This window comes from Fringilla coelebs, assembly GCF_963513975.1.
Source record: "Fringilla coelebs genome assembly, chromosome: 1".
NCBI lineage: Eukaryota > Metazoa > Chordata > Aves > Passeriformes > Fringillidae > Fringilla > Fringilla coelebs.
In genome coordinates this window covers 152,289,335-152,317,258 of record NC_140028.1, presented here as the reverse complement: position 1 = coordinate 152,317,258, position 27,924 = coordinate 152,289,335, and the positions used below count along the sequence as shown (strand labels likewise).

The window sequence follows — 27,924 nt, the reverse complement described above, 5'->3', positions numbered from 1 at the left end:
TCCCACAGATATATTATTATTATTAATTATTAATAACAATTCTTTTTCTGTAAAACCTCTAAAAATGGATAGAAATAAAAAATAAGGGGGGGACACCCACACGCTGCCGGCTCCTGACCAGCGGGCACGGCGGGGGGGCTGTGCCACCCCCCGTCCCAGCGAGGGGTCCCCACCTCCTCCTGCCCCCCACCCCGCTGCGACAACAGGGGAGGCGTCTCCCGAAAATCCAGGGGGGCTGGACACCCCAGAGGGGCTGGATAAGGCCACGGATGTCGGGCAGGGTGGGGCTCTCTGGGCCCCCCTCAGTGCCCGGGGGTCCCCCAGTCTGTGTGGGGGGCACAGGGCCCCTGGGGATGGGTGGGTGGTGGGTGCCAGCCTAGGCCCTGCCCTCGGCGGGGTTGTATTCCGTCTCTCCAGCCGACACTGACGAGATGCGCCGCGTGGAACGCCACAGCCGCCGGTGGAACTGGCCCGGCCGCACCTGGGGACAGGGGTGAGCGCCTTTCTCATCCCCAAATCCTTTATCCATCCCTTTCCACATCCCCATCCCAGCCCGAGGTCCTCATCCCCTTCTCCATCCCCATCCTCATTCTCTCCATCCCCATCCCATTCCAAGGTCCTCATCCCTCTTTCCATCCCATCCCATCCCATCCCATCCCATCCCATCCCATCCCATCCCATCCCATCCCATCCCATCCCATCCCATCCCATCCCATCCCATCCCATCCCATCCCATCCCATCCTCCTCATCCCCTTCTCCATCCCTATCTCCTCACAGTTTCTCATCGCATTCTTCCTCCTCATTCTTTCCCAGATACTCATCTGTTTCTCCATCCCATCCTCTTCTCCTTCCCCATTTCCATCCTCATCTTATTCCAGATCCTCATCCTTTTCTCCATACCAATCCCCTTCCCAAAACCCTTTATCCAACCCCATCTTCATCCCCTTCTCTATCACCATCTCCTTCCAGACCCTCATCCTCTTCTCCACCCCCATCCCCATCTCCCTCCAACCTCCACCCCCCATCTTTATCCCACATCCCCTTCCCCACCCCACCCTCGTCCCCCTCAGCTCTGGAGAGGACACACCGATGTCCCCACCCTGGGAACACCCAGGGGACACCGAGCCACATCCCCACCTGGCTGGGGGTCCCGCTCACCTCCGCGGGCTGCCCAGCGCCCACCACAATGAGTTTTCCATCCTCCAGCCCCACCAGGATGTGGCTCTTCTCCTTGGTGACGGACACGCTGTGCACGGGCACCCGCATGGGCACGGGGGGCACGGCCGCCCTGAGGCTGGGGACACGAGCCATGACGTGGGACACGAGCCATGGCACGGGACACCATGGCTCAGGACACCACGGCACCAGACACCACGGCACGGGACACCATGGCTCGGGACGCCATGGCTCGGGACGCCCTGAGTGCATGTTGGGGACAGGACAGGGCACAGCCATCCCTCACCTCTGGAGCTCACGGATCTCCAGCCCACACTCCGAGGTCCCCAGCACCACGAAGTCCTCGGTCAGGCACATGGCTGTCACCTCCCGGTCCAGCGGGACAGAGGACAGGAGCTTCCCGTTCACCGAGTACAGGTGCAGCGCGAACCTCTCCTGCAAGGAGCACAGGGGGAGCATGGTGGTGGTGCTGGTGGCTGGGTGGGGACCATGGGGACACCTGGACGTACCTTGGAGCAGGAGGGCTGCCCCACAGCGGTTTGGGCCACCACCTGCCCCTCGGGCCCCACGGCCAGGTGGGACAGGACAGCGGGGGGACAGCTCTCACCGGGCGGCCGCAGGGAGCGGATGAAGAGACCCCGGCGCACAGTGTGGGTGATGATGGTGCCGTCCTGGGGGAGGAAGGGGACACAGGGTGGTGGTGGTGGTGGCACTGTCCGTCCCATGCCCACCCCACAGCACCACCAGCTCACCTTGGAGCCGGACACGGCCATGTCCAGCTCGGTGCTGATGGCCACACATGTCACCTCGGCGTCATGGCCATACAGCACCTGGACGGGTTTGGGAGCCAAGCCACTGGAAAAGCCACCCTGGAATTGGGGATATGGGGACATCAGTGACCTGCTGGCAGCACCCACCATGAGCTCCCCCTGCTCCTCAAGCCCTTACCTGCTGTAGGACCTGCCACACCATGCAGGTGGTGTCCCGTGAGCCAGAAATGAGGTAGATGCCGCACAGGTCGAGAGACAGGCAGGTGACAACATCTGTGACAGCCAGAGGGACACCATGAGGTGCCTGTTCCCTCCCACCATGCTCAGCCCCCTGATTCCATGGGATGGCACCGTGATGTGTTTTTGGAGGTGGAATTGCTGCCAATCCCATTCCAAGATGTATTTTGGGGTGTGAATGCTGCTGCTCCTCACTCCCCTCCAGCTCTGAGGTTGGAACCTGGACTGTCCCCAGGAGATGCAGACACTGGGAGATGCCCCTCATGGTGTCACCTGCCTCCTACCATGGCCCTACAACCCCACCAGGGCATCATCAGATCATCATCACCACAACGGGAGGAGGACGTACCTATGTGCCGGGTGATGTGCCCCACGACCTTGCCTTTGGCCAGGGAGGTGACACGGAGGCTGTTGTCCCAATGTCCCCCGCTGAAGAGCAGCTTCCCATCGGGGGACACGGCCAGCGTGCGGGAGCTCAGGTCGGCCCCGGGGGCGAAGGGGCCCTGCAGGAAGCGCTGGGTCCTGTGAGGAGGATGTGGGATGGTGGTGGTGGATTGGTGGCACCGCCAGGGACCATCCCTGGGGACCCTGTGCCCCAGTGACTCACTTGGCGTTGGTGACAGTGGGGTCTTTGGTGAAGCTGAAGTAGTTGGAGATGTTCTTGTCGTAGGGCAGCCAGTTATGGGTCCCCAACAAGCCATTGGCACTCACAGTGACCTGGACAGAGGGGCAGGGGAGGTGACACCACTCTCCCTGCTGGGATCCTCCCTGGTTTGGTCCTGGACCCACCCTGGGCCAGCAAAACATCCCCGTGCCTCAGTTTCCCCACACTCACCAGGATGTCAGGGGATCCCTGAGTGATGAAGGAATGCGCCTGGTTCTTGGGGACCACAGCCTGCACCAGGGCCACCCCATCGCTGATGCCCTGTGGGGACACAGCAGCTGCTGGGCACCCTCCTGGCCACCCCAGCCCTCCCAGTGCTGCCCAGGGACCCCCGGGGGTGTCCTCACCTCCACAAAGAAGGACTTGAGCTGGCCCAGGTTCTCGAAGACGTTGGGGGAGCGGGTGTCGAGGGTGGCCAGCCTGCGGGCGGCGCTCTCCGCTGACAGCCGGGCGGGGTGCGGCTCCTGGGGGGCAGGGCACCCATCAGAATTGGGGGATCCCCCAAAAGGGGCTGGTTTTGGGGGCTGGGGGTCTGAGCTACCTTGAGCAGCTGGCAGGGCGTCTGCCCGAAGTTGCTGATGATGCCCTCCAGAGCCTTGCGCTGCGTCTCGTCGGTGATGGCATCCAGGTCCACGGCCCCTGTGGGTGGGGACGGTCACAGTCGGGGGGGACACACCCCTGTAGGGTGTCCCCCTCCCTCTGCCCCACAGCTCACCCTCGTAGGTGCAGTAGTAGAAGACGTTGAGGGCCTCCACAGCGGCCGGGCCGCGCTGCTTGTACCCAAAAATGAGGTCGATCCACTCGTGGAGGTGGGCGGAGACATATTCCGACTCCTGTCCAAGGATGGGGTGTCAGGGTGGGGTGGGAATGGCCCCGAACACCCCCAGGGCTGGAGGGGTTCCCCATCTCACCAGGGCTTTGCGGTGCTGCTGGATGAAGTCCTCGCGGGAGTGCGCCCACCGCGGCAGCACCACGTCCCCAACCTTCTCATTGGAGAGCTGGAGGCAGCCCAGGTCAAAGCCTGCGGGCAGGATGAGGACGATGAGGGACACAGACCCCCCTGTGCTCCCCTGTTGGTGACAATGGTGTCCCTTACCATTCTGGTTCTCCAGGAACTCTGGGAAGTAGAAGAACTCTGGGATGAGCTCTTTGACATCCACCGGGTTCTCCATGCGGGCTTGCCACGCCGCCGGCACTGAGTGGAACTGCCGGTCCGAGCAGTCAAACCTGGAAGCAAGGACACCTGGCTGGAGCCTGGCTGTCCCCACGATGTCCCCTCTGCAGGACCCACCTGCCGGGTGCCCACCTGCCACTCTGCAGCTGGATGTGGAGCGTGGTGAAGGGCTCGGTGCGGATCAGGTAATGCATGACCCCGGCGGCGTTGGAGTAGTGAGTGCCGTAGTGGAACTTGTCCACTGTGCCCGTGGGGTCCTCGAAGCTCTCGTACCTGCAGGCCAGGGGGGATGGGGTCCACCAGGAGCCGGCCAGGTGCTCCCTGCATCCCCTGCCCTTGGTTTGTGGGGTACTCACTTCTCCTTGACGTCGCGGGCGTGCCGCTCATTTGCCACCCCGATGGGCTTGGACAGGTCCCGGAACACGGCTGGGTTGGTGAGGTCCAGGGTCTCCGAGACGTAATCCCGCAGGATCCAGGGGAACTGGGTGGGGGTGGGAGGTGGGTGAGGTGGGGGGGCACCGGGTCAGTGTGGGGACAGTGGGGGACACAGGGGCTCACCACGGGGTACTGGGACAGGTCGTTGTAGGTGCGCCCCGCGATGGTGTTCAGCTGCATGAGGTACTCAAAGTTGGAGATCTCCCGCAGGACCCATTTCTGGAGAGAAGGGAGAGGGAGAGGGAGAGGGAGGAGATGGGCTTGGGCTTGGGGAGAGAGGAGTCGGCAGACACCCCTCGCCACATGGCAGTGCCCGTCCCTTGGCCATCGTTGGTTCCAAAGTCGTCCCCAGTCTTATGGCCATCGCAGGTCCCACAGCTGTCCCCAGAACTGTGGCCATGTCCACCCCACAGCCATCCCTGGTTCTACAGCCACCTCTGGTCCAATGGCCACCCCCATTCCACAGCCATCCCCTGTTCCATGGCCATCCCTGTTCTCAGACCATCCTATGTCCCATGGTTGTCCTTTGTCCCATGATTGTCCTCACCCCACTGCCAACCCAGGTCCCATGGCCACTCCCAACAGCCATCCTTTATCCTCTGTCCAAGTCCATGGTCACGGCCATGTCCATACCTGGTCCCATGGCCACTCCCAGATCCACAGCCATCCCTCATTCCCTGTCCATGCCCATCCCTGGTCCCATGGGTATCCCCACGTTGTCACCCTCCCTTTTCCACCTGGGAAGAGGACACACAGAACGTGGATGGGCAGTACCATGGGCAGTGGTGCTGGTACCTGTGTGAGCCCCGAGGCTTTGAGCAGCTCCTGGGGGGACCGGCTGCCAAAATACGTCTGGTTTGGGGGCCGCAGGCCAAGGATGCAGGAATACACCTTGTTCCTCACCTGGAGGGGACAGAAGGATGTGGAGCTGCCAGAGTTCGGGCAGAGCCGTGGCCCTGGGAGGAACCTGGGAGAGGATGAGGAGGTCCCCACCTTCTTTCTGAAGTTGAGGAAGTAGTTGGCCTGGTCGATGAAGAAGAGCTCGAGGGCGGAGCGGCGCAGGTTGTAGCGGCGCAGGTGGACCTCGCGCAGGTGGGACAAGGGGCGCTTGAAGTCGTAGCCGATCCCTGCCGAGGGTGGGGGCACACAGAGCCCCCCAGGGGTCACCATCCTGCCATTCTCGAGGCAGGGATGGGGCTGGGTGGGGGTTCCTCACACCCCTCAAGGAGCGGCCGCTGTTACCTCCTTCCGTCTCCTCCTTCTCGCTGCTGCCGTCGTAGAAATAAACGTGCTGGGTTGTCACCTCCAGGCGCCCAGGGACCACAGCCACGGTCGTGATGAGCTCGCAGTCCTCTGACACCACCAGCTTCTCCCGCTGGTTCTGCTCCTTGGGCTCAGCCCTGCGTGGCACAGCGGGGTGAGGACACTCTGGTGACACCCCCAGCCCGGGTCAGCCGTGCTGTGGCAGGGGTGGGGTCACTCACTGGTTGTCCAGGACAGGGAGGTCCTCCTCAGCCAGCTGGTCATCCTCCAGCTCGCTCACCTTGGCCTCCTTGGCCATGGCGAGCGGGAGGGACTCGGCGGTGTTCTGGAGGTGGTCAGCTCCTGAAATGAGGAGGGGGTCAGCAGGACCCACCACCCCCCTGAGCTGGGGGCAACTCCTGTGAAGGGCCCCCAAATTCAGCGTTGTCCATGTCATCTCCCAGCCCAACCCCACTGGTGACATCCTTGCCCATGGCACAGGAGGACCCACAGGTACCACAGTGCCACCACCTCACCCAGATTGTCCCTTAGGGCGCTGGCCTCCAAGTGTTGGTCAAAATTGAGGTTGGGCACCAGCTTCAGCCTCATCCTGGAGTAGGTCTCAGCACTTGACAGCTTCCAGCGAACCTCCGGTGGGTTCCTGGGGGACAGCTGGGGGTGAGGCACCCTGAGGATGCCCTGGCTGTGCCACCCCTCCCTGGGGACGAGGTGGGGACTCACCGGTCGGCCCAGGCGGAGCGGGGCGAGGTGAGCAGGCGGCACAGGGAGCGCCACTGCTTGAGCACGGTGCTGTGGTGGTTGTTGGCCTGCTTGAGGACGTTGGCGTGCCGCGCGTTCTCCGCCTTGCAGCGCTTCGCCGCTGGCTCCAGCACCAGCTCCTGCCAGGGGGGCACCAGAGTGAGGTGACAACAGGCTGGGGATTGGGGACATCCATAGGGTGACATCCTCAGGGTAAGGAGAACATTGCCAGGATGATGTGGTTGGGATGAGGAGTGCATCCCTGGGATGATATCCCCAGGATGAGGAGCACATCCCCAGGACAAGGTCCCCAGGAGGAGGAGCACTTCCTGAAGGCAATGTCCCCAGAATGGCATCCCTGGGGTGAAGAGCACAATCCCAGGATTAACACCCCAGGGAGAGGAGCACATTCCTAGAATCACATCCCCAGAGTGAGGAGCACATTCCCTGCATGACATCCTTGGGATGAGGAGCTTATTCCCTGGATAACACCCGTGGGGTGAGGAGCCTGTCCCAGGCTGAGGAGAACCCAGAGTGATATCCCTGGGGTGAGGAAGCCTGTCCCCAGGATAAGAAGCACACCCCCTGGATGACATCCTTGGAGTGAGGAGCATGTCCCCAGGATAAGGAGCACGTCCCCTGGATGACATCCTGGGGGTGAGGAACATATCCCCAGGATGAGAAGCACCCAGAGTGGTGAGGAGAGTGTCCCCAGTATAAAGAGCACGCCCCAGGGTGACATCCCGGGGACAAGGAGCAGGCAGTACCTGGAACAACTTGCGGCTGGCCGCCTTCTCTTGCTCCCTGCGCTGGGAGCTGCTCATCATGGCATCGTAACAGGCGTTCCAGAAATTGGACATCAGGTCGTGGCTCCTGGCAAACGTGTCCATCTCAAACTGGGCCATGGTGGGCTGCACCTGCACGAGCAGAGAGGCATTCCCAGGGCTTGGCACCCAACACCCCTCATCCAGGCAACCCCACCACAACCATCCCACCCCACCCCACGGCACCCACGTGCTTCTCGATGAAGCCCCTCCACTCCGGGGTGGTGCAGAAGAGCTGGAAATCCTCGTAGAAGGTGGGGCTGCCGTTGGTGGGGGGCAGCGAGGGCAGGAACTGCTGCAGCTGCAGGGTCTCGTAGCACTGATCCATCAGCGTGCGGATGATGGGCACCAGCCAGGAGAAGGTCTCCGACCTGGAGTCCAGGGAGCGCCGCAGGGGCGTCTCCAGCTTCCCCAGCAGGTAACAGGCCTCGTCCCTGCGTGGGGCCGACGTGGTCTGCAGGAGGCTGTGCAGCTTCACGTAGGCCAGCGAGTGCAGCTGGGGGGACAGGGCACGTCAGGCGGGGCCACCATTTGCTTCTTTTCACTAGAAGCAAGTTTCTCAAAAGAAGGGAGGTCTTAAGAGTTTTTTCACTAGAAGCAAGTTTCTCAAAAGAAGGGAGGTCTTAAGAGTTGAAGCTATAATTAGAGGTAAATTGCTGTCCTAGGGGAAGATTTGTTCCACTTCCTCATTCATTTTCAGTAACATGTACCAGTTAGTAAAGTGTTTTAAGTACACTACATGTTATGCCAGTTTATATTCATTTGTTTTGTGCCTCCCAAGTAATATGAAGAAGGGTAACCCAATTTATTATGACAAACTATGCAGGTAATTAGAACCACGTTTAGATCAAATCTATTACTGCATTAAATCTCCATTTAAAATGAGTAGCAAATGGACTTCACAGGGTGTTCAAATGTACCAGAGAGCGGTGCCCAGGGAGGGGTGACCCACCTGGGGGTCCTGCAGCAGGATGTACCCGATGAGCACCCGCAGCCCCGTCTGCGCCATCTCCTTGAGGTCCGAGGAGCCGTTGGCCAGGTGGTGCCATACGCCCAGCTTGTCCAGCAGGCTGCTGACCCCCTCGTAGATCTGGGGGGACACTGTGAGCCCCGGCCCGGGCAGGAACCCCACCCTTGCCAAGCCATCGGCCCCATCACCCAGCCCTCCTCAGATTTGGGTTTGGGATTAGGGTAGAACCCAACTTGTGGCAAACTAGGCTGGGTTTGGCGTGAGGCTAGGGCTCAGGATTTATGGTCAGGCATCAGGTTTAGAGGTATAGGATTGGAGTAGGGTTGAGCTTTAGGACAAAGATACAGCAGTAAGGTTTAGGATGAGGATGTAGGAAGTACAGTGAAATTACAGGCTGTGAGTTAAGGTTAGGGTTTAGGTTTACAGAAAGAGTTAGGTTAAGATTAGGATTAAGGGTTGGGCTTTATGATTTAGGAGGAACAGTTAAATTGAGAATTAGGGGTTGGAATAAGGTTAAAGGATTAGGATTGGGGTTCAATTTAAGATTACAAATAGAACAGAGGTTATTTCCTAAAATTAGGATTAGGCTTTGATTTAAACCTAGGATTGAGGCTGAGGTTATTTCCCAAGGTTAGGATTAGGCTTTGATTTCAGTTTAGAAATAAATCTGAGGTTATGTTCAAGTTCTGCAGGTGGGGCTGGTTTTAGGGTGAGGGTTGACATTAGGGATTAGCAGAGCTGTGGTTTAGGATCAGGAATTCCTGCTCACTCCCACCCACCTTCTCGCTCCACAGGGCCTGGTTGTTGTGTCCCTCGGAGAAGAGGAAATCCTGGAGCAGCCGCAGCAGCTTCAGGGCGTTGTGGGTGAGCCCGGGCAGCGCGGCCGGGCCCGACTCCTTCAGGTCGGTCAGCGCCGACTCCAGCATCATCTCCAGCAGGCTGTGGGACAGCAGCAGCAGCTCCAGAGGGTGCCCTTCCCTCGGGATCCACCCCGGGATGCGGGCGGGCCTCACCTGCGCTTGATCTCGTCCGGGGGCCGCACCAGCTCGCAGGCTGTGCCCAGCTTGGTGAGCACGGAGAAGACCTGGCCCCGCTCCCTCCAGGCCGCCTCGTCCCAGCCCTCCACCCCGCGCCACGTCACCGAGAAGATGATGTTGGTCAGGAGGTTGCACAGCTCCTCCTCGGGGGTTTGCTGCCGGCGGAGAGCAAGGTGAGAGGCGCCTGGAGCGCCCCAGGATGGTGGGGTGAGGGTTTGGGGCTCACCTGGGGGTTGCTGGTGTTGGAGACGTTGTCACTGGGCAGCACGTCCTGGTAGCTGCTCTCATCCAGGACGTTGGACAGGCTGGAGCTCTTGCGCGCTCGCATTCCCGGGAAGGGCTTGAAGCTCTCCAGGGGTGAGGGGGTGCCGGGGCCGCTGGCCGGGGTCTGGGTGCCGCTCTCGGCCGTGGCCATGGAGCTGGTGCTGGCCAGGTCCAGCCCCAGGTCGAAGGGCGAGGTGGAGAAGGGGGACAGCGGGTGGTAGACGCCGTCGAAGGGGGGACCGTCCCCAGGGTTGGAGGACGAGCGGCTGGCCCGGTCCGAGGAGTCGAAGGACTTGAAGTTGTAGGAGTGGAAGGACTTGGTACGGCCGCTCGGGGAGATGGAGAGGTCGGAGAAGCCCTCGGAGAGCTCCTGGTCCGAGGCCTCATAGCCCAGTGGGAGGAAGACATCGAGCTCCTGGAGCTCGGCGGGCGGCGGGCTCATCCCGCCCGGCTCGGAGAGGCACAGCAGCTCCGGGCAGCCCGCGGGGCTCAGGCTGTGCTGGCGGCACTCGTAGGACTCCTTCACGTAGAGCTTGGTGAGCGTGTCCTGCCAGCCAGCCAACCTGGCCAGCTGCTTCACCAGGTCCTGCTGCGCATAGATCAGGTGGAAGAGCTGCAGGAGAAGGAAAAGGAGATGGAAAATGAAGGACACTGGATGTTGCTGCCCCAGCTCTTCCTCTCCCAGGAACAGAAGCACCCCAGATCCTCCAAAACCATCATGGGGTGCTGGAGCTGCACCATTTCCATGCTGGCAGATCCGTGTCACCACTATCCCCACGGCCACCCTTTTTGGGCACAGCTGGGTGTCCAAGGAGCTCAGCCCCGGGGTGACACCTCTGTCACCTCCCGCTGTGTCCCGGCCCCGCTCACCTTGCGGCAGATGTCGAGTCGGATGCTCAGCTCAGCCTGGTGGGACAGGTACACCACGGCCACCAGGTCCTTGTAGTTGGGAGGGTCTGTGGACAAAGAGAGTCAGCACAGTGGTGGGACACTTCCTGCTGTCCCCAAAAGCCACCGAAGACCCAGCCCAGCTGAGCCTCGTGGGAAGGCACCAGTGATGATCCCATGGCACACGGTTGGGATGGTGGCCTGGTTTCTTTGGCACACGGTACCTGCCCCCAAGACCTGCTCCGAGAGGCAGCGGAAGAGCAGCATGGAGCCGGGAATGTCGCTGAGGTAGGAGATGAGCCCGTGGTACCCGATGTCCTTCAGCTTCAGGCGGCTCTTGCTGCGCTCGGGGACCTTCTCGTACTTCAGCATCTTGTAGAGGACCTGGTGGGACAGCAAGAAGAGGCCACCTGGCTGTGACACCTCTGCTGGGAGCAGCAAGAGGTGGGTGTTGGGGACCTGCCCTACCTTGAACACCCTTTCCCTCACTTCATCCGAGAACCTCTTCTGCACCAACAGGGAGAAGAGCAGCTCCACGTGGCCTGGCTCGAAGAGGAAGGCGAAGAGCTGCTCCTGGGCTGGGGAGCCCTTCAGCAGGCTGTGGATCACCTCCAGCGCCCCACAGACCTGCAGGACACCGGGATGGTTGTCCACTGCCCTCTGAGTGTCCCACTGGGAAGGGACACTCCCACTCCCAATGGCTTTTCCCCAGCCCATGATTCGCTGAGGGGTTTGGGGACCACAGCGTGGCCGGTGACACACCTGCTGCTCATCCTGTGCCCCTGCCAGGTAGTTCAGCAAGCTCTGCATCTCCTCCCCAGAGAAGCTCCTGCAGAAGAAATCCTTCACCAGGCTGAAAAGGGATGTTTGCACCGTCCTGATGTCATCGGTGGCCGTGGTCTTCTCCCTGGAGGTGTTGATCAACAGACACGTGTGGGGATGTGTCCCTTGTCACCCACCACCCACTGCCAGCATCATCCCAAATCCCAACACAAAGCCTGAGGAGCTCCAGGGATCTTCTGCCCCTGGGACATGTCCACCCCACACATTTGGGTCTGCTTGTTGCAGAAGCCACCACACTCTTGGTGGCTGCTGGGGGTGGCTTTTGGAGCTGGGCACAGGCTCAGGGATGGGATATGGAAGGTCCTGCACCCACCACAACACTCCCGCTTTGGAAGGAGAGATAACACCCATAAAAATGGTGTTTAGCCAAGCCCACCCCATCAGCATTCCAGGATTCCAGCCCCGCATGGCAGCTGACCCGTAGTAGGTCCGGATGGAGTCCAGGATGAACTGCACCCCGTACTTCTTGCGGATGCGCTGCTTGTGGTCCTTCACCACGCTGGCCAGGTACTGGATGTGACCTGCAGGGAGAAGGTGTCAGGATCCCATGGGGGCTGGGCAGGACGGACATTCCCAGGTGATCCCTGTCCCCACCTAAGCGCACGGCGAAGTCGCTGTTGCTCCAGATGCGGAAGTCGAAGAGGAGGTGCTGGTAGAGGAGGTGCAGCAGGAACCCGCTGCCCTCGGAAGCCACCTGCTCCATGAGGATCTGCGAGGCCATCAGCGTGCTCATGTCCAGTAGCGTGCCAGGGACCTGCCACGGGTGACAGGGGGACACTTCCAGCCCCTTGGGAACGGCAAGGACCGTGGGATGGGGTTTTGGGAGCCTCCCACACCTTGTGCAGCAGCGCTCCGATGATGGCTGGCCCATGGCACTGCACCAGGCTCTCCTGGTTCACGGCGTGGTTCTGCAGGAAGTTCTTCACCAGCAGCAGGAAGGCGGCCACGCTGTTCCTCTCCAGCCTGCTCTCTGCAGGGCACAGCACCTGTGAGCCCCAGGCCCACCCAAACCCCTGCCTGGAGATCCCACTCAGCTGTCTCTCCAAACTTTTCACCATGTTCTCCTGTTCTCTCCAGATTTAAGGAGATGGAAGTCTCTGCTGCTTACAGCTTGGGAATGGGCAGCTAGATGTCAGGAGAAAGCACGTTCCACCCATGCTAAAGGTTCCTGGAGCCATCCTCAGCAAATCAGTTTGTGATTAACTGGGTGATAACATCCCAAGTGGTTCCTCCACTACCCCATAACTCCTGGAGCCTCAGGCAAGACCTCTCCTGCCTGTGGTGGACACCTGCCAGGTCCAGGAACCCCTCTGTGGTCACCTCCAGCCACCCGAGCAGGACAGCTCCTGCTTCCCATCCCCTGATCTCCTCACCTGAGGACTTTCCCAGTGGGATGAGCATGCCCTGGGTGTTCCTGGAGGACGTCAGCTCTGGCCCCACCAGGTCGTTGGTCTCCTGCTCATCCTCGGGCTCCTCTGTCTTGGACACCACTTGCTCGAGCAGGGGCAGGAGCACCCCCATCCCACCCACGCAGTTGACCACGTCCTGGGGGAGGGAGGGAGGGGAGAGGCTTTGCTGGGTGGTGACAGCAGAGTGGAAAAGGAGGAGGTTCACGGCACCTGGGGTCCCCAAAGGTCACCTGTTCCCCTGTACCACCCCTGGTGTCCACCCTGGATGATGAGGACCCATGGGACAGATGGGTCACGGTGGACCCAATACCACAGGGAGAGAAGAGTCCCTGCAGGGTCCAGGGGACATCTGGGGGTCCTGCCCTGGGACTGTGCCCCAGGAGGGACTCCCTTAACTCCAGGCCATGGGGTGGACAGGTCACCCTGTGCCCAGCCTACCTTGATGTCCCAGTTGACCACCTTGTGTCCTGTCAGCCTCCCATCCAAGCTGTGGCTGGGAGAGAGGTCCAAGCAGATGTTGTTCCTGCAGGCCTGGAAAAGAACACCGTGGGAGCATCCTCATGCTCCTGGACATGTCCCTATTGGCACAGGGTCCACCAGCGCTGTCCCTGTTCCCAGGAGGGTGGGACATCTCTTCTCACCTGGGGGGTGTAGTACAGCAAGAGTTTACTGCTGAGCTCCACCAAGTCACCTTCCAGTGTGAACGGGGATGTGACATTTGGTCCTGGGGGAGAGGGCTGGGGTGAGCTGGCACATGGTGGAGGAGACTCCGGTCACCACCAGCACCCCGGGGACATCCTCCACGTCCCACCCTGACACACCTGCACAGAAGAGAGCCTTGACCTGGGCTTGCTGCAGAGCCTCACAGAAGATGGCCACGGAGCCCAGGTGACCCTCCAGCGATGTGGGGCTGCCCCACTCCGTGTCCTGGCTTCCAGCTGCCGTGGTGGCCACCACCCCCTCCGTGGGCAGCTGGGTGGGGGTCCAAGAGTGGGGACCGAGGGTGGCAGGGACGGACTGGGAGCGTCCCAGCACAGGGTGTTGGGTGAAGACCAGCTCTGGCCCGTGGGGTGCTGGAGGGTGGCTGGCAGCGGTGGTGGCTGTCGTGGTGGTCCGGTGGCCCGCCGAGCCGATGCAGCAGGAGGTGAAGGACTGGGAGGAAGAAGGGATCACACTCAGCCCCCAGTGAGGCCATGCAGAAGGGTCTGAGTGGGTGCTGGGAGGATCCCCCACCTCGTGGAGGGAGGGGAAGCGGAGCTGCGCCGTTTTCCGCAGGTGCCCGTCGGCGTAGATGCTGACGATGTTCTGGCCGAAGGGCCGGCGGCCGGCAACGTGGACGATGTCAACGCAGTGCTGGGGGGACAGAGAGGGACATCAGGGGCATTGTGGTGTCCCTGATGGGGACAGGGACGGGGATGGGGATGATCCTCACCCAAGCAGAGTCGTTGAAGGCAAACTCGGGCAGTGCCACCGTCATGTAGTCCTTCTTGGTGCACACGGCCACCACCAGCACGCCGCCCGCGGTGAAGAACGCCTCAAAGCCCGTCCCACCCGCCGTGAAGAAGCTGATGGAGAAAACCACGGAGAAAACCACGGTGGGGATGGTGCCGCTGCCCCTCCCCACCGTCACCTCACCCCCTCCAAAGAGCATCACCTGTAGAGCTGCCTCCTCTTCGGCCTCACCGGCGGCTCCGGCTCCTCCTCGCTCAGGCACAGCCAGGCATGGAAGGCGAAGGCGCCGCCGGGCCACTTCTGGATGGTGGGCACCATGATGCCGGCCATGCCGGGGCTCAGGTCGAAGCTCTGCAGTGCCCGGGGAGGCCCCTCGCCCCTGGCCATGCCGGACAGCGCCCGGATGACCGGAGCCACGTAGGGATGCGGCCCCCGGCCCCGCTCGCGCCGCAGCAGCCGCAGGAGCTGCCGCAGCTCCCCGGGCCGGATGGAGAGGCTGCCCAAGGAGCGCAGCAGCTCCAGCAGATTTTGGGAGCAGGTGCTTGGAAGAGCTGGCTCGGTGGCCAAGGCGCCCAGCAGGGAGCCCACCATGCCCGCCTTGACGCAGGTGAGGCGGCTGGGCAGGGAGGCCTCGCAGAGGCGCCGCAGCCACGCCGACAGGAACACCTGGAGATCCCGGCATTCCAGCACCGGCAGCCAGGCCAGCAGGATCAGCAGGGGCTGCTCGTTGCGGATGGGACGCACCGGGAAGGAGCTGTGGTCACCCTCCACTGCCTGCAGGGACACAAGAGGGGGTTGGTGCAGCTCCAGCGCTTGGAGAGGGATGGATCCATCCCAGGCCGAGACCTTGTGTAGGCCCTTGTGCATCCAGAATCTTGGAGACTCCCATGCAATCTTGGAGACTTCCAGAATTTGGAGACCCCAGACATCAAGGGGTCTCACGGATTAAAGACCTAGGAGACCCTTGTGCATCAAGTATATCAGAGACCTTTATGCATCAATCCTTTTGGAGATCCCGTGCATGAAGAATTCTGGGGACTCCATGCATCAAGAATCTTAGGTAGCTCCATGCATCAAGGATCTTGGAGATCCTCATGGATTAAGGGTCTTGGAGACTCCCATGCATTAACAGTTTTGCAGATACTGTACATCCAGAATTTTGGGGACCCCAACCATCAAGAATTTTGGAGACCTCTATGTATCAACGAACTTGGAGGCCCTCATGCACCAAGCATTCTGAAGATTCTTGTGCATCCAGAATCTTGGAGCATTAAGAATCTCTGTGCATGAAGTGTCTTGGAGGCCTCCACGAATCAAGGATCTCAGAGACCCTCATGCATGAAGCACCTTGGAGACCCTCCTGTGTCCAGCAGTACCAGAGTGAGCAGTTCCACATCCAAAAGGGCTCAAAACTCCCAAACCCAAGCACAACTCCGAGTGAAAGATGGACCCAGGACCCGTTGGGAGGAAGCTGCTGAGAAACCAGCAGAGTGGAGAGGATGGGGGGGGTTCAGAATGGGGGGCTGAGATCCACAGGAACCCCCCAGTGCCGAGAGCTTTGCCCAGAGTCAGGAAAAGAGGGAATGCTCACCATGTTGAGGAGCTCCTGGAGCAGACGCTGGGTGGGCTGGCCCTGGCTCCTCAGCACCTCGTAGAGGTGGGTGTAGCCAATGCGCTCCTTGAACACCTCCTGGAAGCACAGGGACAGTGCAATTCCAGCTGAGCCCTACCTCGGGCTGAGCCACCTCAACCCAGGTGAAAATACCCAAATCCCTCTGGTTTTGGGGTGTCCTCCTCAGGAGAGGTCCCCTGCCCACCTTGGCTGAGGGCGAGTTGCTCATGATGGCCGTGAGCACCCCGAGGGCGTGGACAGCGATGGCATCGGAGCTGCTGGCACTGACCTACGGGGACACGGGGACGGGGGAGCTGCTGGGACACGGGAACCAGGGGACACAGCCCACCAGGGGTGGTGGCTGGGTCAGGGGGTACCTGCTGCAGTCCATCCCCGTTCCGCGTGGGAACCTCGTCCCGGGCTTCACTCGCCTCCCGCGAGCTGCCGAGGTAGAGCTGTGGGACACGGGTGGGCGTGGGACACCGGGAGGGGGTTCTGGAGGGTCCCCACCCCGTGGGTGTGTCCCAGCATCGTTCAGAGCCAGGAAGGGTGAGGATGGAGATGGAGATGGAGGCGTCACAAAAAGGGACACATCACCCTGCCCCATGGCCATTTAGAACTGGGAAGGGTGAGGGTGGAGGTGAAGGTGCCCAACTGTGGTGTCACCAGACAAAATGCCTGTCTCAGGGTCATTTAAAGTGGAAATGGGGAGGGAGGGAGGAGGGAGGAAAGGAAGGAAAGGAAGGAAAGGAAGGAAAGGAAGGAAAGGAAGGAAAGGAAGGGGTGAGGATGGAGATGAATGTGTCCAAACTTGGTGTCACCCTATCTCAGATTTGTTTAGCATCAGGAAGGTGATGAGGATGGAGATGAGGATAGGGATGAAGGAAATGAGGATGGAGGATGGAGATGAGGATGGAGGATGGAGATGAGGATGGGGATGAGGACACTGAGGTGCCACCCCATACCTTGCTGTTCTGGAGCAGGCGGATGATGTGCTCGAAGCAGTTGTTGCTGAGGAACACGGCCTGGAGCACCGGCCGGTCCTGGCAGCTCAGCATGGCCGGGATGGCATCTACAGACAGACAGACAGCCAGTCTGGCTCAGCCCCATCCCATCCCATCCCATCCCATCCCATCCCATCCCATCCCATCCCATCCCATCCCATCCCATCCCATCCCATCCCACATTCCCAAACCCCACGCTATTCCCAACCTACCCAACATGAGCACCCGCAGGGCGATGAGGCCGCCGGCCGCCTCGGGCTGCAGGGAGGCGGCGGGCAGGTGGGAGTTGAGCACCCTGAAGTATCCGTCCAGGAGGCTCCGCAGGGACACGGGGCCGGCGCCGGGGCTGGAGCCGTGCAGGACGTGCACCGCGGCCACCACGGAGCGCAGGGTCACCTCCAGCAGCGCGGGGCACGGCGCGGCCCCGCTGCCGGCCCGCTGCAGAACCCCCAGCAGCACCTCCAGCGCCGCGGGCGTGATGGCCTGGAGAGCGTTGGGCTGCGGGGGAACGGGTGGGAATTCTGTCACACACCGGGACACGAGCCCTTCACCGACCCCGTCATTTATCGACCCCCACGCCTCCAGCGCTGCAGATTTTACCCCGGGGGGGAATTGCTTTAAAGCCCATTTTGGAGTTATTGATTAAAATGATTTTTGATTGCTGCGGAAGTTAAAAGCGATTTGGGGTCCAAATTATTAATCCAAGGATTTTTCAGCTTCCAGCCCAGAGGTGAACTGGAGGTGAAGCAGCAGCTTCAGCTTAAAAGCTTCCCATAACTTAATTATTTAATTAATTTTAATAATTTCATGTAAAAGTCCAAGAAAATAATTTAATTCCGTCATTTAATTATTATATTTAACTATTTAATAATTTATAAAATAACATCATTCAATATTTTAATCATTCTATATTTTAATGATTTAACTTAATTATTTACATGTTTTGTATTATTTTGTTATTTCTTTTATGTCATTAATTTTATTACTTAATTTACTTATTTTATTTAGTTATTTAGTTTTATTTTATTATTTTATTTGTTCTCTTCAATTCTCTAATTCCTAATTTAATAAGTATTTTCAATAATTTTAAATAATTTTAAAATTATTTTTGTCTACTTTTATTATTTTGTTTTATTTATTATTTTTGTTTTATTTTGTTTGTTTATTACTTTATTTTATTATTTATTTTAATACTTTAATTTAATTCTTCAATTTAATTACTTAATTTAACGTTTCTGAGCTGATCCCACCGAATTTAAGGCTGGAATGTTAAACAGGAGTTTTAAAAGCTTTGGAGAATTCGCTGGTTTAATTCCAGCCTTGGAATGAAGAAAACTTTGGGGTTTATCCCTGGAATTAGGAGCTCCCGAGGGTACCTTGGATCCAGAGAGGATGGCTCCAAAAAGATGGATAATCCGGAGCTGGATGGTTTCTGGGAGCTGCTTCCCTCCTTGGAAACTCTCTGTGAGGATGAGGAGGGAAAGATTTCATCACAGGAGCAAGCAGTAAAATAGAAAACCCAAAACCAAACAGAAAAAGGCCCTTTTCTAGATAAAAATAGGCAAAAAATCCTTTTTTCACCCCCAAAAATAGGGAAAAATCCCTTTCCTGCCCAAATCCATCCCATGGGGGTGCTGGACCCTGCTGGTGATGGAGAGGATGAGGATGCTCCAGGTTTTCCAGCTCTGGTTGTGCCAGGAGTGGGGTTTTGGCCCCAGAAAAGGGGATTTCTGCCAAACTCAGGTTCAGTTGGGGGTTTATGGGGTGGAGTTCTAGGGGATTTTTGCAACGGTGCTGCCTCTAAAAGGGGATTTTTGGGGCTTCCCTGATAAAAACCCCCCTTTGTGTTGATTTTTGTGGGTTCTGCAGGTGGTGCTGGGCTTAATTCCTGCTTTGGGATCCTGTTCCTCTTCCCAGGACACAGGAGCAGGTACAGAATCCTAAATTTCTGGGGCAGGCGTAGGATAACCTGGAACAGCATCCTATATTTTCCTTGGAATCCTACAGTAATCCTGAGATAGGTACAGGATAACCTGGAGCAGGTGTGGGATCCCATATCTCTGGGATAAGTACAGATAACCTGGAGCAGGTGTGGGATCCCATATCTGTGGGATAATACAGGATAACCTGGAGCAGGTGTGGGATCCCATATCTGTGGGATAATACAGGATAACCTGGGGCAGGTGTGGGATCCCATATCTGTGGGATAATACAGGATAACCTGGGGCAGGTGTGGGATCCCATATCTGTGGGATAATACAGGATAACCTGGGGCAGGTGTGGGATCCCATATCTGTGGGATAAGGACAGGATAACCTGGGGCAGGTGTGGGATCCCATATCTGTGGGATAAGTACAGATAACCTGGAGCAGGTGTGGGATCCCATATCTGTGGGATAATACAGGATAACCTGGGGCAGGTGTGGGATCCCATATCTGTGGGATAAGCACAGATAACCTGGAGCAGGTGTGGGATCCTTTAAAGTCCTTGGATCAATGCCTACCCCTGAATACAACATCCCTCCACAAATCCTATAAATAGTCCCTGATCCCACCCCCCCATCCCTGGACACTCTCCCCACTTAGGGATCCCACACCAACCCCCCCATTCCCAAATCCCAATTTTACCTTGGAAAAAGGCACCGAACTCGGGGGGCAGCGGGGCGGGGGCGAACTTGTATTTGCTCTTCTCCTTGGCGCTGATGGATTCCCTGGAAAGAGAGGGGTGAGGGGAGGGATCCAGGAGGGGGGAGGGATTTCGGGGTGCAGGGGGGTCCCTCACCCGCTCAGCTGCCGCCGCCAGGTCTGGTAGGGGTCGAGGAAGCACTCGCAGAGGTGCAGGGCGTGGAGCATCCCGTTTTCCAGCTGTGTCCGGTTTTCCAGCTGTGCCCCATTTTCTGGCCGTGTCCCATTTTCCAGCTGCGTCCCCTTTTCCAGCTGTGCCCCATTCTCCCGGCTCCCCAGCTGTGCCCCATTTTCTGGCCGTGTCCCCTTCTCCAGCTGTGCCCCATTTTCTGGCCGTGTCCCCTTCTCCAGCTGTGCCCCATTTTCCAGCTGTGCCCGGCTCCGCTCGTCTCCCGGGATGCTCCGCAGCTGCCAGGAAAGCCGAGCTTTAATCCCTGACACGCTTCAAAAATGGGATTCATTTTTTGGGGGAAAAACTCTGCTTTGTGGGGAGAATGGAATCATCAATCAATTGATCGATCAATCAATCAATCAATCAATCAATCAATCAGAGGCCAGAGCAGCACAAGCTGGGATGCACTGACCAATCAGCAGCTAGAGTCACACAACCTGTAGGGCTGCTGACCAATCAGAACCCAGAGCTGCATTGACCAATCAGCACCTGGCATTGCAAAGCTCTTGGCCAATCAGCACCATAGTAGCACAAGCTGCGGACTCATGAACCAATCAAATTACAGAGCACACAACCTGGACAGCTCTCAACCAATCAACATCAAGAGTCATACAAGCAATGGACTAATGGACCAATCAGCATCCAGAATCACACAACCTATAGAGACACTGCCCAATCAGAACTCAGTCACACAACCTGTGGACTCACTGACCAATCAAATCCCAGCAAAGCCCAACCTGTAGAGCTCCTGACCAATCAGAGCCCAGACTCACATAACGTATAGACTCAGTGACCAATCAGCACTGAGCCCCTCCCCAGCCAATCAGACCCACCCATTTCCATTCCCAATCCTGTTTCCATTCCCATGATTGTTCCTCTTCCTGTGCCCATTCCTGCCCCTATTCCGATTCCCATCCCCATCCCCCTTCCCACTCCCATTCCATTCCTGTTCCCATTCCCACTCCTGTTCCCATTCCTGTGCCCATTCCCATTACCACTCCCACTCCTGTTCCCGTTCCCATTCCCATTCCTGTTCCCGCTCCCATTCCCATTCCCCTTCCCATCCCCTTCCTGTTCCCATTCCCGCTCCTGTTCCCACTCCCATTCCTGTTGTCATTCCCATTCCCCTTTCCGCTCCCATTCTTGCTCCCGTTCTCATTTCCACTCCTGTTCCCATTCCCGCTCCCATTCCTGCTCTTGTTCCCATTCCTGTTCCCTCTTCCATTCCCATTCCTGTTCCCGTTCTTGCTCCCATTCCTGCTCCCATTCCCATTCTTGCTCCCGTTCCTACTCCCAGTCTTGCTCCTGTTCCCATTCCCATTCCAACTCCCATTCCCGCTCTTGCTCCCGTTCCCATTCCCGTTCCTCCTCCCATTCTCATTCCCTTTCCTGCTCCCGTTCCCATTCCTGCTCCCATTCCCGTTCCCATTTCCACTCCTGTTCTTGTTCCCGCTCCCATTCCCGTTCCTGCTCCCGCTCCTGCTCCCATTCCCATTCCTGCTTCCATTCCCATTCCCATTCCCGCTCCCATTCCCATTCCCGCTCCCATTCCCGCTCCCCCTCCCGCTCCCCCTCCCGCTCCCATTCCCGCTCCCATTCCCGCTCCCGCTCCCATTCCCGCTCCCGTTCCCGCTCCCGTTCCCGCTCCCGCTCCCATTCCCGCTCCCATTCCCGCTCCCGCTCCTGTTCCCGCTCCCATTCCCGTTCCCATTCCCGTTCCCACCTGGCTCCCGCAGAGCCGCAGCAGCCGCAGCACGTGCGGGAGGCAGCCGGGGCTCCGGTCGGGCTGGATGTTCTCCAGGTTCCTGGAACGGAAACCATCGGGAATTCATCCCTCACGGCTGGGGGAGGAAATTTGGGAAGGGGGAAATCTGGGGGGGAATAAAGTGCTTGGGACAGGGAAAATGCCATAAAACATTCTTATATTTTACACTATTTTTGTTATACTATGCTGTATTATTAATTTTTATTATTAATAATAAAAAAATAGATATTTTTTTTAAAGATGTGATGCAGGTTGGGGGGAATGATGGAATTTTGGGGGGAATGATGGTTTTAGATTATTATATTTATATGATATGATATGATATGATATTATTAATAATCACGATTTTCTAATTATTATTTTTAGGGACATGATGCACTTTTGGAGGGGCACTACATTGGGGGAATGGCAGAATTTGGGGGGGGCAATAACCTTATTTTTTATTTATTATATTTTAATTTTTTTTTGTTATTTTGCATTATTATAATTACTGCTAGTATTATTATTATGACTACTGTTATTACTACTATTATTATTAAAATAATAATAATAGTCATAAGAACAATAATAATAATATTTCAAATTTTATAAATTTTTCTAATGCACTTTAGAGGGGATGCTGTGATTTGGGGGGATCCCAGATTTCACAGGGGGTGATTCCCCTCAGGGAGGAATTCTGTAGGGTTTTTTTTTGGGGTGGGGGCCGCACAGCCCCAAAGCCAGCCAACACTTTGGGACAAACCGGGACCTGGGGGGCACACGGGACCCCCACCCTGGGGCTGCTCCGCGCTGGGAACCGGGACCGGGAGGAAGAGGGGGCACGGAGGGATTTGGGGTCACCCACCTGCAGATGATGATGAAGAACTTGAGCAGCAGCAGGGCCTGGCCCAGCCCCGTCCCCCTGTCCCCGTCGCGCGTCCCCAGGGCCACGCAGTGTCCCAGCCTCTGGCTCAGCACCTGCAGCACCTCCCGCGGCAGCGCCGGGATCTCCGAGCCCGGCTCCTCGGGCCTGGGTGCCACCGGGGCGCAGGATGTCACCGCGCTGTCCCCAGGGCCCCCCCGCGCCCCTCCCCGCCCGCAGCACCGGATGGCTCCGACCACGGCGGGCGGATGAGGCGCCACAACCCCCACGGCGGCGGGGCCGGGGCCCCACGGGGGGTTTGGGGACACCCGAGGGCTTTGCGGGGCACTCAGCGGGGCTGGGGACACCTCCAGGGGTCACTCGGGGGGGCTGGGGTCAGCCTGGGGGGCACTCAGGGATGTTGGGGTCATCCAGGGTGGTCACTCACAGGTGCTGGGGTCACCTCCAGGAGTCATTCGGGGGTGTTGGGGTCATTCAGGGGTACTGGGGACACTCAGAGGGGTCACTCAGGGGTGTTGAGGGTCTCCTACAGGGGTCACCCGGGGGTGTTGGGGGGCACGCAGGGGTGTTGGAGGTCATCCAGGGTGGTCACTCACAGGTGCTGGGGTCACCTCCAGGGGTCACTCGGGGGTGTTGGGGTCAGCCAGGGGTGCTGGGGACCACTCAGAGAGGGGTCACTCAGGGGTGCTGGGGGTCATCCCGGGTGGGGTCACTCAGGGCTGTTTGGGTCACTAAAGGGTGTTTGGGTCACTCAAGGGTGTTTGGGGTCACTCAAGGGTGTTTGGGGTCACTCAGCGGGGTCACCTCAGGGCTTTGGGGTCCCACCTGCGGGGCTCCAGCGAGGGCAGGGCGATGACCCTCTCGAAGCTGGTGACGAAGGCCTCCAGCCACTGCTGCAGGTAGGACAGGTCCTTCTGCAAGGGAGGGTGGGGCTGGGGCCTGCAGCCAATAACGGCCCTCCATGGGCCCCGCCCACAGGGATTGGCCAATCACAGCCAGAGAAACCAGCCCCACCCACTCAAGTGTGCGACACACCCCTGGGAGCCAACGGGATGTGTCCAATCACAGAGCAGAACCGCACAACCTGTAACGCCTCTGACCAATCAGAACCTAGAACCGCACAACCTGTAACACCTCTGACCAATCAGAGCCCAGCACAGCATCACCTGTGGACTCGCTGACCAATCAGCACCAGAGCCGCAAAACCTGTGGAGGTGCTGAGCCAATCAGAGCCCAGCACGGCCCAACCTGTGGAACTCACCGGCCAATCAGCTCGCAGAGCACCTGTCCCTGCAGCCAATCAGGGCACAGAGGGCCCTGCCTGGCCCAGCTGGGGTTGTGCAATGGGGACAGGGGGGACAGTGGGGACAGCAGGGTCAGTGGGGGACAGTGGGGGACAGACGGGGACAGTGGGGGATTTACCCAGGCTGGGCACCCCCACCCAGCGCCCCGGGGGCACCCCCAGCCCTGGGCACCCCGAAGTGGCACCTCCAGGTGTCCCATGTCCCCGAGCACCCCGTGGGGCACCTAGGGGTCACCCCAGTCCCCGAGCACCCCAGTGTGGCACTTTTAGGGTCCCTCACGTCCCCAGGCACCCCAGTGTGGCACCTTGGGGTCACCCCAGTCCCCAAGCACCCCAGTGTGGCACCTTGGGGTCACCCCAGTCCCCGAGCACCCCAGTGTGGCACTTTTAGGGTCCCTCATGTCCCTGAGCACCCCAGTGTGGCACTTTTAGGGTCCCTCACATCCCTGAGCACCCAGCGCTGCCCTTTGGGGTCACTCAGCCCCGGCCGCTCCAATTTGGGGTCACCCACGTCCCTCTGCACCCCACTGCGGCACTTTGGGGACCGCCACACCCTGATGCAGCACTGTGGGGTCACCCCAACCCCTGAGCACCCCGAGTCCCCCACCCCGGGGTGTCCCCCCATTCCCACGGGGACCGTCCCCCCTTTTCCGGGATCCCGCCGCTCCGACGGCTCCTCCAGGCACCCCCACAACGCGGGGGGACCCCAAAACCCGCTCCCTCGCGCCTCCCGCTCCATCCCGAGCGTCCCTCGGGACGAGCCGGGGGTGTCCCCATGTCCCCAGAGCCGGTACCTGTCCCCGGGGGTGGCCGTGGCCGTCCATGGCCCCGCAGCCGTGGGAGCGGCGCCGGCGCAGCGGGGCCGGAACGGGCTGTGGGGTGCGGGGAGGGGGTGTTTAGGGGGGCCCCCCCCGTTTCTGTCACCGCTTTGTCGCTTGTGCAAAGCCACCAAAAAAGCCCCAGAGCTCAGGAAATGCCAAGTCACCCGCGGCCCCAACGGCGCTTCCTGCCCCGCCGCCGGCTCCGCTCGGGGACACCGGCCCCGCTTGGGGACACCGCGGTGCCACCGGCGCCCCCGTCCCTGCGCCCAGCGGCGGCTCCGGGACGTCCCCGAGCCCGCGGCGGCGGCACGAGGAGCCGCGTCGGCTCATCCCGGAGCTCCCTGCAGATCCAACCCCGAATCCTGCCCGAGCGTTGAGTTTGCCCCGGAATTCCCGGGGCTCCCACCGGGAGCCGCACCCCGGAATTCCCGGTGGGCCCTCCCGGAGCCGCTGTCCCGGAATTCCCGGCGCGCCCACCTGGAGCTGCTGTTCCAAAACTCCCGGGGCACCCACGCGGAGCCGCATCCCGAACCCGGAGCTGGGCTCCCGGAATTCCCGCTGCGCCCACCGGAGCGGCGGCGCCGAGCTCCCTCCCGGTGTGCCCTCCCGAGGCCGCGGTCCCCGCCGGGGCCGGGGCCGGTGGCGGTGCCACCCCGCGGAGCTGTCGCAGCCGGTTCCCGGCTGGCAGAGCCTGTTCGGCGGCTTCTGGGCTCGGCCGGCGCGGGGCCGCCTGGGAGCGCCGGGAATCCGAGCCGGGAATCCGAACCGGGAATGCCAGAGCGGAATCCGAACCGGGAATGTTGAAGCGGGAATGCCAGAGCGGAATCCGAACCGGGAATGTTGAAGCGGGAATGCCCAACCGGGAATGTCCAGCCCGGAATGCCCAGCCCGGAATCCGAACCGGGAATGCCTGACTGAGAATGCCGAGCAGGGAATGCCCAACCGGGAATGTCGAACCGGGAATGGCAGAGCGGGAATCCGAACCGGGAATGGCCAGCCGGGAATGGCCAGCCGGGAATGCCGCCCCTCCGCCGGGAGCCCCCCAAAAAGTGACAAAAGGCGCGGGGATGTCACCCCTGCACTGAGCGCCACCGGTGACACCGAGTGACCCCGCGGGGACCGGCGCTGGGGTCACGCTCCCGCCGCCCCTCGGAGGGCTGGGACAGCACGGCCACCCCTGGGGACAGCCCTGGCCCCTGGTCCCTGTCCCTGCCAGGCCGGCGACAGCGGCTCTGTCCCGGTTTAAAGCCACCGCAGACACCGCGGCCATGGCCGGGCCGCCGGCTGGGGGGTGGCGACAGGGACAAGGCCATCGAGTGACACTGCCATCGAGGGGACAGGGCCAGTGCCATCGAGTGACACTGCCATCGAGGGGATAGGAACAGTGCCATCGAGGGGACAGGGACACTGCCATCGAGTGACACTGCCATCGAGGGGACAGGGCCAGTGCCATCGAGTGACACTGCCATCCAGGGGATAGGAACAGTGCCATCGAGTGACACTGCCATCGGGGGTGGCAGGGACAGTGCCATCGAGTGACACTGCCATCGAGGGGACACCGCCATCACCTGGGCCGTGTCCCCCCAGCCTTGTCCTCGCCAGGGCCTTGGGGACATGGCTGTGGCCAAGGCCGCAGGGTTTCGCTCTGTGACCTGGCTGGGGAGGTGACACTGGGGTCTGGCCCTGTCCTGGTACCTCAGAGGTGGCACGGCCACCCCACTGGTGTGGCACACCCTGACAAGTGGCACCTGTCCCCTGTGAGTGCCCTGGCTGCACAATGGGACCCTGCAGGGCCATCAGACCCTGGTGGCACCACACGTGTCCCCACGGACATGACAGAGTGACACGTGTCCCCTGCCACCAAACACCCCCATGATGGATGGCACCTGTCCCCATCCATGTCCCCTCTGTGACCACGGGCACCTGGCAGAGTGGCACCTGTCCCCACACAGCCACAGACAGCTGGAGCAGGTGACACCTGTCCCCCTGACACACCTCAACAATGGCACCTGTCCCCACCCAACCACGGCCACCCCAGTGGTGTGGCACCTGTCCCCACATGGCCACCCTGACAATGTGGCACCTGTCCCCACATGGCCACGGTCACCTCGGTGCTGTGGCACCTGTCCCTGTGGGACCACAGCCACCCTGACAATGTGGCACTTGTCCCCAGAGCACCACAGACACCTCAGTGCTGTGGCACTTGTCCCTGCACAACCACGGCCACCTCAGTGACCCCAGGGTCACCCTGACAGTGTGGCACCTGTCCCCACAGGACCACGGCCACCCTGACAGTGTGGCACCTGTCCCTGCACAACCACAGAGACCTCAGTGCTGTGGCACCTGTCCCCGTGGGACCACAGCCACCCCGACAGTGTGGCACTTGTCCCCAGAGCACCACAGAGACCTCAGTGCTGTGGCCCCTGTCCCCACACAGCCACAGCCACCCCGATGCAGTGGCCCCTGTCCCCATGTCCCCCCCGATGTCCCACACGTGGCCCTGTGCCCCCAGAGTGGGGTGTCCCCGTTTTGGGCTGCAGAGGGGGGTGCCAGGTGACACTGCAGGGCCAGCAGAGGTGACAGGCCCCAGGGATGTCCCCAACCCTCCCGCTGTCCCCAGCGGCGTTTTGGGGGGACGGTTTCACCCCCAACCCCACCAGGTGACCCCGAGGCGCGGGGACAGCGCCGGGGGTGACACGGAGGGGGGGTGGTGACGCTCGGGTGCCACCTCTCCTGCCGGACCCGCCCCCACCCGGGGTAATTAAGGACAAAACGACGCCCGAGCGACTTTTGGGGTGGCGCGGGGGGGGGTCCCCACGCAGGGACCCCCTCGGGGACATCCCCAGACTGTCAGGGGTCCCCAAAGCCACCCCCCCGCCGAGCCGCCGTCCCCACCCTCCGCCGCTCCGATGTCACCGCGCACCTGTCGCCGGGCGGTGGCGCCGGCAGCGGGGGGGACACGGGGACCCCAAAAATCCTCCCGGGGGGACCCCAAAGCCCGCGGGGAGGGCCGAGAGGGGCGGGGGGACCTCGAATTGTCCCCGGGAAGGGGGAGCGGGACGGGCGGGGGTCCCCGCGGGATGCGCTGTGCCCGGGGGGGTCACGGGGGGCCGGGTGGCCTTGGGGACACCGCGCGGGTGACAACGGCGTGCGGGGGGAACGCGGTGACAAACGGGGGTGCGGGGCGGGGGGTAGGACACGGGGGTGGCGCGGACACAGCGGGGGGGTTTGGGGTGTGACGGCGACCGGGGGGATGCGACAATGGGGGACAGGAGGGGATGGGGACACGGACACGGGGGGGGTTGGGGAGGGAGGGGGCGCAGCCCGCGGGGTGCGGGGGTGTCCCCGGCGCGGTGGCCGTGCCCGGGGGCGGTGGCGGTGCCCGGGGCCGTGCCCGGGGCCGTGCCCGGCTCACCTTGGCGAAGTAGAGCATCCAGAGCTCGCAGAGGCGCTCCCGGGAAGAAGCCATGCCCGGGGCCGGCCCGGCCGGGAACGAGCGGCGGCTCCGCCCCCCCGAACCCCCCGGTACCTCCCCCAGGTGTGGGGGGCGGGGCCT

General features: G+C 60.4%; 1 protein-coding gene across 1 annotated transcript; it reads right to left on the bottom strand.

Moving 5' to 3' along the window:
- Positions 1-188: 188 nt before the first annotated feature.
- On the bottom strand, positions 189-27,837 carry NBEAL2 (neurobeachin like 2; the record flags this gene model as incomplete). The annotated part of the gene is made up of 54 exons (XM_084202603.1): positions 189-481; positions 1,160-1,295; positions 1,464-1,612; positions 1,687-1,848; positions 1,930-2,046; positions 2,126-2,220; positions 2,534-2,706; positions 2,792-2,901; positions 3,020-3,109; positions 3,196-3,312; positions 3,390-3,487; positions 3,564-3,681; positions 3,760-3,869; positions 3,945-4,075; positions 4,155-4,295; positions 4,379-4,503; positions 4,581-4,676; positions 5,253-5,584; positions 5,700-5,857; positions 5,942-6,062; positions 6,236-6,360; positions 6,441-6,598; positions 7,226-7,375; positions 7,473-7,778; positions 8,235-8,372; positions 9,032-9,191; positions 9,266-9,444; positions 9,516-10,166; positions 10,424-10,509; positions 10,666-10,825; positions 10,910-11,068; positions 11,204-11,348; positions 11,703-11,805; positions 11,879-12,038; positions 12,121-12,254; positions 12,658-12,829; positions 13,132-13,224; positions 13,335-13,417; positions 13,515-13,845; positions 13,927-14,046; positions 14,126-14,258; positions 14,348-14,919; positions 15,737-15,835; positions 15,963-16,046; positions 16,135-16,212; positions 16,723-16,829; positions 16,974-17,259; positions 18,138-18,223; positions 19,389-19,471; positions 19,543-19,853; positions 21,341-21,422; positions 22,227-22,391; positions 23,070-23,158; positions 27,784-27,837. 54 exons carry the CDS (start codon positions 27,835-27,837, stop codon positions 377-379), a joined length of 8,526 nt encoding a protein of 2,841 aa, XP_084058729.1. The 3' UTR covers positions 189-376.
- Positions 27,838-27,924: the final 87 nt, after the last annotated feature.